General features: G+C 52.6%; 1 protein-coding gene across 1 annotated transcript; it reads right to left on the bottom strand.

Moving 5' to 3' along the window:
- Nucleotides 1-171: 171 nt before the first annotated feature.
- Nucleotides 172-11,504, bottom strand: Lrrc71 (leucine rich repeat containing 71). Its single transcript, XM_042682070.1, has 15 exons — nucleotides 11,345-11,504; nucleotides 9,246-9,395; nucleotides 8,731-8,859; nucleotides 8,581-8,656; nucleotides 8,314-8,391; nucleotides 6,423-6,491; nucleotides 6,038-6,197; nucleotides 5,849-5,932; nucleotides 5,663-5,752; nucleotides 4,640-4,780; nucleotides 4,362-4,455; nucleotides 3,812-3,900; nucleotides 2,186-2,300; nucleotides 1,743-1,867; nucleotides 172-444 (listed from the first exon to the last, which is right to left on the bottom strand). The coding sequence occupies exons 1-15, from the start codon at nucleotides 11,502-11,504 to the stop codon at nucleotides 328-330; spliced, it is 1,677 nt and encodes a 558-aa protein (XP_042538004.1). The 3' UTR covers nucleotides 172-327.
- Nucleotides 11,505-12,300: the final 796 nt, after the last annotated feature.

Below are 12,300 nucleotides of genomic sequence, written 5' to 3' on the forward strand. Positions count from 1 at the left end.
GGAAGGTACGCCCTTTGGGGACACTAGAGGGAGGAGTGAGTTGTTGGGACAAGAACCCAGAGAGCAGAAGAGAGGCACAGTGGCCCTGAAGAATGCTTCCAAAAGGGCTGAGATCACCCCCAGGAGAACCATAGAGTGATTCAGACCATCACTCTCATGCCATTTCTAAACATGAACAGACTCAAGAATCCAAATAGTACTGAGACAGTTTTCAAAGAACAGTACAGCAGATTTTGTTACTGGTATGAATCTTCCCAGGGGGCCAGCCCACCCAGAGACAAAGGTGCTTCTGTAGCCCAGAGTCTCAAGGAAGACAGCAGGAAGGGGCTAGGTGGGGAAAGCAATGGCCTCCTCCTCCTTGAGTTTGGACTTGATGGGGTCCCTTGGCAGCATCAGCTCCTGGATCATGGCATATGCGGGACACTGTGGGTGGAAGTAGTTTTTCTGAAAGAGAAAAAGAACCCTGTGGCAAAGTAGGTTAGGGAGTTGTAGACTTCAGGAAAGGTTAGTGATTGAGGCCACCAATCCTACAAAAAGACAAATGGAGGCTGGGCACTGGTGGCTCATGCCTGTAATCCTAGCTACTCTGGAAGCTGAGATCTGAGGATCTGAGCCTGGGCAGGAAAGTATGTGAGACTCTATCTCCAACTAACCACCTAAACAGCGGGAAGTGGTGCTGTGGCTCAAGTGATAGAGCCCTAGCCTTGAGCAAAAAGTCAGAGACAGCTGGGCACTCGTGGCTCATGCCTGTAATCCTAGCTACTCAGGAGGCTGATATCTGAGGATCACGGTTCAAAGGCTGTGAGACTCTTCTCTCCAATTAACCACCAGAAACCCAGAAGTGGTGCTGTGGCTCAAAGTGGTAGAGCACTAGTCTTGAGCTGAAGAGCTGAGGGACAGCGCTCAGGCCCAGAGTTCAAGCCCCACAACTGATTAAAAAAAAAAAGTCAGGGACAGTGCCCAGACCCTGAGTTCAAACTTCAGGACTACTTATGTGATAAAGAATCTGGGAATTGCCAGGCACCAGGAGCTACTCAGGAAGTCTGCATCTCCAAAATCACCAGCAAAAGGCTGAGACAAAAGTATGACTCAAGAGGTGTGCAGCCAGGCATCAGTGGCTCATGCCTGTAATCCTAGCTACTTAAGAGGCTGATATCTGAGGATCGTGGTTCAAAGCCAGCCTGAGCAGGAAAGTCTATGAAACTCTTTTTTTTTTTTTTTGGGTCCGGTCGTGGGGCCTGAAGTCTAGGCCTGCACGCTGTCCCTCAGCTCTTCAGCTCAAGGCTAGTGTTCTACCACTTGAGCCACAGCGCCACTTCCGGCCTTTTTCTTTTTGCTTATGTGGTGCTGAGGAATTGAACCCAGGGCCTCAGGCATGCAAGGCAAGCACTCTACCACTGAGCCACCTTCCCAGCCCCTATGAAACTCTTATCTTCAAATTAACCACTAGATAAATGGAAGTGGTGGTGCTGTGGCTCAAGTGGTAGAGCGCTAGCCTTGAGCTGAAGAGCTGAGGGACAGTGCCCAGGCCCAGTGTTGAAGCCTCATGACCGACCTCCCCCCACCCCCAAAAAAAAGACATAGTATAACTGCCTAGTAAGTGCTAGTTCTAACCCAGGGATCAACACACACACACACTCAAAGCAGGGGTGTGGGGTGGGTGGAGTGACTACAGATCATCCTTAGAAATGGAAAATAGCAGCTACCTACTGGAGTGGCATGAGAGAGAGAGAAGGACTTACCGCTAGAGACAGCCATAGCAACCCCATTGGGCCCTTGGACGAAGAAGTCTTCTGTTTGGAGAACTGTACCTGGTACCGAACTACAGTGAGGAAGCCTTCCAGCCCCACCTCTGTGATACGATTTCCTGATGGACAGCACAAAGGAGGTTGTTTCAGGTACTGCACTCAGCAGCCTGGCTCTTACAGGTCACCCAGAGTTGACAGCCCAGGCCTCCTTTCCCTAACAGCTCCTACACCCCACTCCCTCCAGTTCCTCTTCTCCTTGTCTGACTTGACCCTTTTCATGCCTCTCTCATGAATTACTATGCTCAGCCCACCTTCCTGATCCTGCACTTCCCCTAGCCCCATGCAAGAGGCCTCTGACAACACAATGCCCAACTATGGAAGAACCAGGTATGGACCCTCTGGGCAGGATGAGGAGCAGGGAAGATTGTCAAACTTACGAAGGAGGTTGAGGTGCAAAAGGACTTTGTTCCCAGGCATGAAAACCTTCCCATCTCTGTGTTCCACAGGCTCCAGGAGAGGGTTGACCATCTCAGTAGTTTCAGCAACCAGCTGCTAAAATACAATACAAAATAATATACAACATATGAATAAAATACAATATACAATACAAAAAGTAAAATACAATAATTACTGCAGCAACAGATAGGGGAACTGGTCAACAGGCCAGTCATCCATTCAACATACGTGTTTTGGCTGATGGCTATAGTCCAGGCTCTGTCCTGAGTGCTAGGGATACAAAATAAATAAGTCCATACCCTCAAGAAGCTGCTCAGTGTGAGAGAGTCAAGAGAGTGAAAGAAGAATGCATGTGGATGGCTCCTTGGCAGGTAAGCTGAGCGTATGGGAGCACGAGGGAGACACCTACACCAGGCCAGGGCCAAGAGGTAGCCTCCAAGAGGTGGCCTGGGAGCTGAAGTGTGTGGACATTTCCAAGTGAAGAAAAAGTATTGCAGGCAAAGAACACGGGAGGTGCACCAGCTCTGGAGGCATGAAACAGCATGGGTACAGAGGGTTTTTTTTGTGGTTTTGTTGTCCTTTTTGTTTTGTTTGCAGTCCTGGGACTTGAACTCTGGGCCTGGGCACTGCCCCTGAGCTCTTCAGCTCAAGACTAGCGCTCTACCACTTGAGCCACAGTGCACTTTGGGCTTTTTTCTTTTTTGCTTATATGGTGCTGAGGAATCGAACCCAGGGCCTCATGCATGCAAGGCAAGCGCTCTACCACTGAGCCACCTTCCCAGCCCGACATAAGATTTTTCTGAGTATTTGCTAACACTAAGGTTTTTCTGAGTATTTCCTAACACCTGACAATGAGAAGGGACTGTAGTGAGATGACAGTTAAAGCAAAATGGAAAACTCTGACAGTCCCAATGAGAAATAGCAGCTTTCCTGAGACAGGAAATGACTATAAAGTGGGAATTAAAAAGGAATCCTACTTCCTCCAAGCTTGTCTTGGGTACCAGGTATGACATAAAAAGGAGGCCCTTCCTGCCTAGCTGTTGTGTGGTAGGGTTGAGACCAAATCTAAGGATAAAGACTCTTGAGCAGCTGACAGGATGATGGGCTGAGAAGTGGGAGCTAGAAAGTTGGTGACCCAGGAAGATGTACAAAGCAAGAAGCACATTGGTTCAGGAAAAGAGGGAGGATCCAGCGGCAAAGGAGAAGGTTAAGGAAGAGCCTTGCATGAGACATGGTGCGCCAATGCGAGGATTTAAAAGTGCCTTGGGGAACTGCTAAGAGGGGCAGAAACAAGCTTTGCCATGCAGTTGTACAGGCACAAATGGTGGGGACAGTAATCAGGACACAGCCTCTACTGTGCAGCCCATCCAGCATGGGGATTACGCTAGAGAAGGAAAGGAGGTGGGCCCTGCTCAAGCCAGAGAGGAAGGTCCAGTGAACTGCACAGTTATTCCTGGTCATGGAGGGGTTTGGGACGTGGCAGGTTAAGAGTGGAGGAGAGTTGGAAAAGGAGCAGCTGCTATTAAAAGGCAGGCTAGAGACTGTGTTCTCAAGAGGGAGGTGTGCTTGGGAGGTCTGGAGTTTGTTCTGTTCCTCTTGTAGCTCACCTCTGACTCCATAAAGATGCTGCGTTTCTCTTTTCCCCCAGTCTTGATGGTTTTTCCTTTAGTTAGCTTCTGCTCAGGGATGGTCACCTCTGGGGCCAGAAGAGGAACCAGAATGCACAGTGAAGAGCTCAGACGCCACTCAGGCTCCCCCAGAGAGAATGGTCAGGCAGATAGGCTTGCTGAACTCCAAGAGCTTTGGGTTTGGGTACAATACAAACAGCTGCAAGAGACACCCTCCCCCCACCCCCAGCTAGGTAAGTAGATTCTTTTTCTGAGGACAGAGCCACAGGGATCCAGTTCCTAGAAATGAGCTGTGGAAGGCAGTGGATCACAGTGTCTGGACCTAGCAAGGCTTTCCACATCATCTAACTATAAGAAAGAAATCACAGTGTCTGGACCTAGCAAGGCTTTCCACATCATCTAACTATAAGAAAGAAATGGGACCCAGAGAGAGAGACATGGACAAGATCAGCTCTTGACTGTGAACAGCCTCCTAGGGCTGTTCCTTCTTCCACGTGGGGGAGGTACCCAGAGAGGTATTCACACTTACTCCCCTTGGCTGACTTTGCCAAGTCTTCTTTCTTAGCAGTTCCTTGTGTGGGTGATTGCCCGGACCCTGACTTCTCTTCTTTTTTGACCACTTCCTGTGGAGGATAGGAGAAGAGAGTTAAAAAGTCCTGCCTCCCAGAAGGATGGGTATAGGAAGGCTCTAACCTGAGAAGGCCTTTCAAAGACCATTTGACCCCCCCCCCTTCTACCCACTCTGTACACCACAGAAGCTCCTCTCAGTCCATCCACTGCCCAGGCTTCCTCATTCCACACACCTACCCCCGCCTTCTCCTTTTTCTTGCCCAGGCCCTTAGGCATTTTCGCTGCCTGTGCCTTCTCTGACTTGTCCACCAGTGCAACATTGCTGATACCCGACATCTGAGGCTTCTCGCGGGAGTCCCCATGTCTAGAGGAGGAGGGCTGTGCTCACAGACAGGAGAGGGTGGAGGAAACTGTTAAAGTCCTTTATCAGTCAGGAGATGGAGAGCAGCCTATGCCTGGGTAGCAGCTGGGTTGGCAGCACCCATCTCCCTATCTAAATGCCTACTCTGTGGAAGAGCTGTTGGCAGGAAATAGAAGTATAAAGGAAAGCCCTGAGTGGCTCACTCTCCTATTGAAGGAAACTACAACTAGTTTCATTATATTTGTTGTGATGCTGGGGATTGAAAATGCCCTGCAAGCACTCTACCACTGAGCTGGGGGGGGGGGGGGGGGGGGCAGGGTAGAGACAGACAGAGACAGAGAGCGCAAGCATGTGCACATGAGCAAACACTAGTACTGGGGCTCGAATTCAGGACCTCACCTCTAAACAGGCTCACAGCAGGTACTCTACCACCTGAGCTACACCTCAAAGTACAGCTTTTTTTTTTTTTCTGGTTAACTGGTAATAAGACTCGCAAGATTTGTCTGCCTGGACTGGCTTCAAATGTTGATCCTCACATCTCAGCCTCCCAGGTAGCTAGGGTTGTCGGGGTGAGCCACTGGCACCTAGCTGAGCCTTAGTTTCTTTGGAGACATCTCACTTTGTTGCCCAGACTGACCTCCAAGTTTTGAACCTCCTGCTTTGAACCTTCTGCCACCTGGGATTACAGTGTGTGTCGGTTTGTCACCAGCCCAGGTGGCTCTGCAAACTGGAGCGCCCCCCCCCACACACACCCCCAGCAGGGGCTTGGGGAACGTTAGGTAGAAGTGTACAGAAGTCAGTCGGACAGGGGTGGGCATGGAGATTGGAGGTCCGGCGAGGCCGGCGTGCTGAAAAGCAGTGGACCTGAACAGCAGGCCTGGGACCAGGTTGCGGCTCACCGATCGCGACCGCTCCTGCGATCCTTTCTCCAGCAGGAGGCGCCGGCGCTCCACCACCTCTGTGTGCGTGAGCTCAAAGGGACGCAGGACCTGGGGCGTGGCCGGCATCCGACCATCAGACGCCCGGAGGCAGGTGGGGGGCACACAGGCGGCTCCCCGGCCCCATCCGGCCACCAGCACACTCACCTCCGCAAGCTTCAGGGCGCCCTTGTCCTGAATGCGGTTGTGCGCCAGGGACAGCCAGAGCAGCGAGCGGTTCAGCCTCAGGCCCTGCGCCCAGGAGGACGGGCGCGTGAGCGCGCGGAGGGCCGGCCCTGTGCCCGGATCCCCTGCCCAGCCCCTCCCCGGCGGGCTCGGCCCGCACTGTACACGCACGTCCGCGATGTAACCCGCGCCCTCGTCACCGATGTGGTTGAAGCCCAGGTTCAGCGACACCAGGGTGCGGTTGCAGCTGTGCAGCGTGGACAGCGCCTGGCCCAGGAGCTGCGCCCCGTGGTCGTCGATGTTGTTGTTTCGCAGAGACAAATGCATGATCCTGGAACAGCGGGAGAAGGGGGTGGGGTGGGGGGAGTCAATCACGGAAGAACGGAACTACTGGACATTCACGGGAAGCAGGGTTACCAGGGGACATGAAGGAGGCAGCCCAGTCTGAAGGGGAGAAAGAATAGGAGCACCCCTGGGGAGAGGCTAAAGGAACTACAAATGGCTTGGAAGAGAGCCACAGGCCCAAAGAAGGGGGAACAAGGGCAACGAGTCTTACGTGCTGTCTGCTGCCATGAGCTTGTGATAGGATTGCTCCGGAATTGGGTTCCCCTCCAGAGACACCTTCCTAAGGGTGGGAGGGAAGCTGAGAACTAGGTACCACTGAGGTCAGGCAAGGGAGGGTTTGGAGGAGGAAGTGTGGCAGGAAACAGAATCAAAAGTTCACAAGTGTGACGACATGAACAGGCCACCTCCCAAAGCTGACCTGTAGTGAGCTGATTCCCTACCAACAAGACACAGTTCCTGTGCAATCCTTTCCCTTGCACGTGGCTCCATCCAGTGACTCACTTCTTACCAACAGCATAGGGCAATGTGATGAGAGGACTGTGACTCCACACCTGTAATCCTAGCTACCCAGGAGGCTGAGATATGAGGATGGTGCCAGCCTGGGCAGGAAAGCCTCGAAGACCCTTACCCAATTAACCAGTAAAAAGCTGGAAGTGGAGCAATGGCTCAAATGGTAAGAGTACAAGCCTTGAGCAGAAAAGCTCAAGGACAATGCCAACGCCCTGAGTTCAAACCCGCAGGACCAGCACACGCACACACACACACACACACACACACACACACGCACACACACACACACAGAGACTTGGCTTTTATCTTTTCCTATCATGAAGACCACAGCCTATGAAGAGGTGCAAACCTGGAAGCAGGTTCTCAGTCCTCTGTCATCTTAAGATGACCACAGTCCCAACCAAGAGCTTTACTGCAACCTCCAGACAGATCCTGAGACAGATCATCATTCCAGGTTACAACAAAAAGTGAACCAATGGTTCAGAAATTTCTCAAACTAAATCTTTTCTCCCACGAGGTATACGTTTTTGGTCAGCCTTCCAGGAAAGGTGAGGCTGCCTTTCTTTCACATAAAAATTCATTTTAAATTATCTTCATGCTGGTAAAAACGATTCTAACAAATTCATATCGTTCTTTTTCTATGAGCTACGTGGTTTCTAGTTCCCACAATGCAATGGAATGTGTTGCATGGTATTCTACACAAGGAGTGCTGGCTACTCTGCCAAAGAAGACAGTCTCTACCCTTGGAGAGTGTCTACTCCATCCAACAAGTCCTATCTGCCAAGTAAGATCAAGGGTGCTGAAGGAGCAGACAGCAGACATGTGGGAGCTGGTGGACCATGCTTGTAATCCTAACTACTCAGGAGGCTGACATCTGAGAATCCAGGTTTGAAGCTAGCCTGGCCAGAAACATCTGTGAAAGTCTTATCTTCACTTAACCACCAAAAAGTTGAAAGTGGAGCTGAGGCTCAATTGGTAGAACACTAGGCTTATGTGAAAAAGCTAAGGTCCAGCACTCAGGTCCTGAGTGCTAGTAATGGCATGGAAGAAAAAGCAGACAGCTCCTTTGGGGTCCTTTTGACTCCAAACTACAGCTGTTGTTAGCTACCTCACATCTGGTTCCTGCTCCCTGAGTCTAAGGCTCGGCTCAGCACCACCTCCTCCAGGCAGCCTTCTAGGTCTTCCTGACCCAAACCTACAAAGTGAGTGAGTGCTCTCTTTACCCCCATGTTCCCTTCCTCAGCTTCCACAGTGTGGGGACCCTACCCTGCAATATTTATTCCTAGGTTCTAATCTCCCCCTCTGCAAATTCCTGCTGGAATGGTGTCTTACCAGCTCCTGTACTGGACTAAGAAACAAGGGAGATGACCTCCAAGGAGAGAGTAATTGGTGGCAGACTGATAGAGAAGAGAGGTGATGAACCCTCAAAGGCTGAGCCAACAGGATGGATGTTGTATGGATTGAAATGGGATGGCTTCTCGGGGTAGAAGATACCTTATCCAGCAGACGCTGGCTGAACCATCTAACTCACCATTTCCCCTAACCACCCAGCCAGGTTGCCCAGGCCTCAGGGGCCACTTCCTTCTGCTGACCTGAGTGTGGATGAACAGAGAGGTAGGATGGCGATGAAGGTGGCCAGCGTCTTATCAGTGAGACCCACCTTCCACAAGCTGGATTTGGAGGAAGCACAGAACAGCTGGAGGTCAGCTCCTAGAAATCCCATCCCACAGTTCTCCCAGCCAGGCCCCCTACCATTCTCCAACCCCCTCACTCTTCAGTGCCCCTTCCGCTCTCTCCCAAGTCAGCAGGAGCCCAAGCTTCCACACTGGCCTTCTACCCCTCCATCCATGCCCTCTCACTAGATGGCCTGTAGCTGGCTGAGAGCAGGCAGGCATTTGGAGAAGATGCCCAGCATCCGGTCATCAACCTTCCAGCCTGCTAGGAGACAAAGAAGATGCCTCAGCTGCTACTAAGGGCTGGGGCAGCTGGGGAGGGACAGTGGCCCTCACCGCGAATGTAGATCTCCTTCACTAGCTTGTTGTCCTCCTGCTCCAGCTCTACCTGGATGGTGGGCCGGAAAAATACGTATTTGCTCTCCATGCTGTTGATGCTACAGGATGCCGACAGCCGCTGCTCATCTAGAGGCAGGAGTGCAGTGAGAGAGGACAGAGATGGCCAGTTAGGCCCCAAACCCCCTCAGCCTGTGGGTTTGGAGGTCCCACAGGACTGGAGCACACAGTGGAGAGGAAAGCAGGAGATCCTCCTGTCCTCATCTGTGCTTTAGAAACATTCTGCCTCTTATGGTAGAGCACTAGCCTTGAGCTGAAGAGCTGAGGGACAGCACCCAGACCCAGAGTTCAGGCTCCACAACTGGCACACACACACACACACAAAGAAAGAAACATTCTGCCTCACACACTCCCACCTTGCATCCGGGTCATTCATCCCTGCCCACCGTGCATGCAGGGGAGGTTAGGGGTGGAATGTGGCCCTGCCAGACACCCAGAGTCTCCCTGTCACTCACCTGGGTTAGGCTTTTCTGACAAAGAAGCCGATGGAACGAAGGCCTGGTGGGGACGGGGCCGGACGACAACTTTGGGGAACTCGGTATAGCCTGATCTGGTGCAGAGCTCGGCGAAGTCCGTCTCCAGGACCCCGGTGCACTGGTACTCCTCTGCGGCGCGCACGGGGGTGAGCGAGTGTCGTTCGCTGCCGCTAGGGGGCAGCAGAGCCCGAGACGCCCCCGTTCCCATGCCAACCCCCCAGTCACCACAGCGCAGGGAAGAAACTGCTTTGCAAAAACGCTAGCCAGGCGCTGGTGGCTCATGCCTATAATCCTAGCTACTCAAGTGGCTGAGATCTGAGGGTCGAGGTTCAAAGCCAGCCTGGGCAGAAACTCTGTGAGACTCATCTCCAACTAACTACCAAAATGACAGTAGAACTGTGGCTCAAGTGGTAGACTGCCAACCTTTGGCAAAAAAAAAAAAAAGAAAGAAAGAGAAAAAAATCTAAGACTATACCCAGTCCCTGAGCTTAAGGCCCAGTACCACCACAGAATAAAACAAGCTGTTCTAGAGACTTTAGAAGTCTGGAGGAAAGTGTTAGAACACTGCATAGCAAGGGGCCTGAAGCCCTGAGTTCAAAGCCTGGTACTACAAATAAGAGGTTGCTCCTCTGCTCTCCCTCACTCCTTTCTAACAGCCTCGACGCATAGCTTCTTGAGAAACAAGCCATCATGCTTCCACACTTTCTCCTCTCAGCCTCACATCTGAGCCCCACACCTGCTAGAGCACAATGACACCTATTAAAGCCACAGTGACCTCCACCTTGCTCTATCTAGGATCTTTTGCAGCTATCACTAGAATTCTCCCCTACCTTTCTTCCAAACCACTGGAGCTCCCCAGCCACAGAATTCTCTACAACCTGAGCCCTCAGCCCTCTACTGTCTTTATATTCTTCCTCCCTTAGGGATCTCTATCATGCCGTGCCAGAACATTAGCAGCTCCCAAAGCCACGTCTCTCCTCACTTCAGTACTTCAGCTGCCCCGCTGACTTCACCCCCTGGAGGCCTGAGATTCATGCTGTTCTTGCCAGTTTTCCCATCCCCACCCACCCAGCATCCAGCCCAGAAATGAGGAATTATTGTTTCTTACTCCCCACCCTATTCAATCTTTGACCAATTTGTCCACCTCCCAGGCTGCCTAACCTACTACCCCTATGCACACATATTTCACCACTATGAATGAACCCTGCGAGATCACATTTACTGTTAAAATAGTCATGTAGCTCATCTCCCTGCTCTCTCCTCACACCCCTTTCCATACAGTAAATATCATTTCTCTTTTCTTCCCTGATGTGGGGGGAGGGGTTGTGTACCAGGGCTTGAACTCAGGGCTCTGAGCTCTCACTCAGCTTTTTTTTTGCTTATGGCTGTCTCTACCATGCCTCCACTTCCAGCTCTTTATTGGTTAATTGGAAATAAGAATCTCTTGGATTTATCTGCCAAGCTGGCTCCAAACCTGGATCCTCAGATATCAGCCTCCTAAGTAGCTAGGGATTACAGTGTGCTCTTGGCACTTGCCTTCCTTTTTCTTTTCTTAAGATAGGGTGATTCTATGTAGCCCAGACTGGCCTTGAACTTGAGATTCTCCTGTGAAGACTTCTGAGTGTTGGGATTACTGATATGTATTAGCACACCGTAGAATGCAGCACATTTTATTCTCTCGACTCTTCCTTCTGGATGATGCTTTTTCTTCAACTATCATACTACCCCTACCCCCATCTAATATTTTGAGGAAGATGGCACCTGGCAAAGGTAGACAAATGGAGTCTTTTCCCAAGTTATCTCCATTCCAGGGACAGCAATTTCCTGGTCCTCTCTGATGGCAAAGCTGTCAAGTTTGGATCAAGAAACCATCCCACAAATTCCCCCTTGATGGTTATTAACTAGTTCTGGCTGGGGCTCGAACATTTGCAACAGAAAGAGCCCTTACTTAAATGAGGGAGGGGCGGGGGGGGGAGGGGGAACCATACTAGAGTTTGAGTTCAGAGTGAAGGAGTGGTGGTTGGGCCCCAGCTGCACAGAAGCTGGATCCCTCAACCCCAGCCGCCAGCCCAGCCTACCAGGATTTTTGGACTCCTCCTCCCCTACTGGCTGCAGGACGGGCCCTGGCTTTTCCTTGACGGCGCGCTCCCCCTTCTTGGTCGCCGATCCAGATGACTTCTGTGTCCCCGGACGTGGGGCCCGGGGTGAGGTCCCCAGCGCGCTCGGCTCGCTGGACATGCTGATGGCTCTGGGACCTTCGCGGGGTCAGCAAGGCCTGACAGGACCTAGTGGCTCACCCTGAGGATCAGGATCACCCTGGCTGCAGATCAGGGGTGTCTCTTTTCCGTCTGGACCTACGGGGTTGACCAGCCTACGGCAGCCAAGCCCTACGCGTCCCTCTCCTAGACAACCGCGCCCGGGTGGGTGCGGGCCAGGGACAGAGGCAACCGCTGCGCTCGAGCGGAGCTGGCAGTGGCGCTGCAGGCTGCAGGGTCGGAACTCGTGGGCTAAAGGCAGGTGGGTGGAGCCAGCCGGGCCAGAGGGGCGGGGCTAGAGAAGGAAGGGCGGGGCCAGAGTAGTCCGAGACTGCCGGTAAGCCCTGAAAACCAGCACTGGCCGGGCGGGCGCTGATGGCCCACATCTGTAATCCTATTCAGGAGGCTGAGATCTCAGGATCGAGGTTCAAAGCCAGCCCGAGAATTAAATACCAGAAAACCGGAAGTGGGGCTGTGGCTCGAAAAGGTAGAGCACTAGCCTTGAGCAAAAGAGCTTGTAATAACCAGCGGGGTCCCAATAGTCAGCGTGGCCCCGTGGCCCGGCCCGCTGGAGGGGGCGGGCATCAAGGGAGGCGCCTCACCGCTCCGCGGACGGGGCCAGCGGAAGGGGCGGGGCATGGAGGCTGATGTCACCGCCCACGGAGTGTGCTGCGGGGGGGGGGCGTGCCGTGCCGCCGGAGGGCGTGCCGTGCCGCCGGAGGGGCGGGGCTGCCGCCGAAAGGAGGCGGGGCGCAGCCTCTATAGGCTGTTCAGAGTCC

The sequence above is a fragment of the Dipodomys spectabilis genome, unplaced genomic scaffold (genome assembly GCF_019054845.1).
Source record: "Dipodomys spectabilis isolate Male_0828 unplaced genomic scaffold, ASM1905484v1 ptg000069l, whole genome shotgun sequence".
NCBI lineage: Eukaryota > Metazoa > Chordata > Mammalia > Rodentia > Heteromyidae > Dipodomys > Dipodomys spectabilis.

What these genes read in the sequence shown, in the direction of transcription:
- Lrrc71 (XM_042682070.1), bottom strand. Translation starts at nt 11,504, where the DNA reads ATGTCCAGCGAGCCGAGCGCGCTGGGGACCTCACCCCGGGCCCCACGT. An exon ending in CTCTGTTCATCCACACTCAG is followed by an intron (nt 6,492 to 8,313) that starts GTCAGCAGAAGG and finishes TCCCACCCTTAG; the next exon opens with GAAGGTGTCTCTGGAGGGGA. An exon ending in GCGCGGGTTACATCGCGGAC is followed by an intron (nt 5,933 to 6,037) that starts GTGCGTGTACAG and finishes TCCTGGGCGCAG; the next exon opens with GGCCTGAGGCTGAACCGCTC.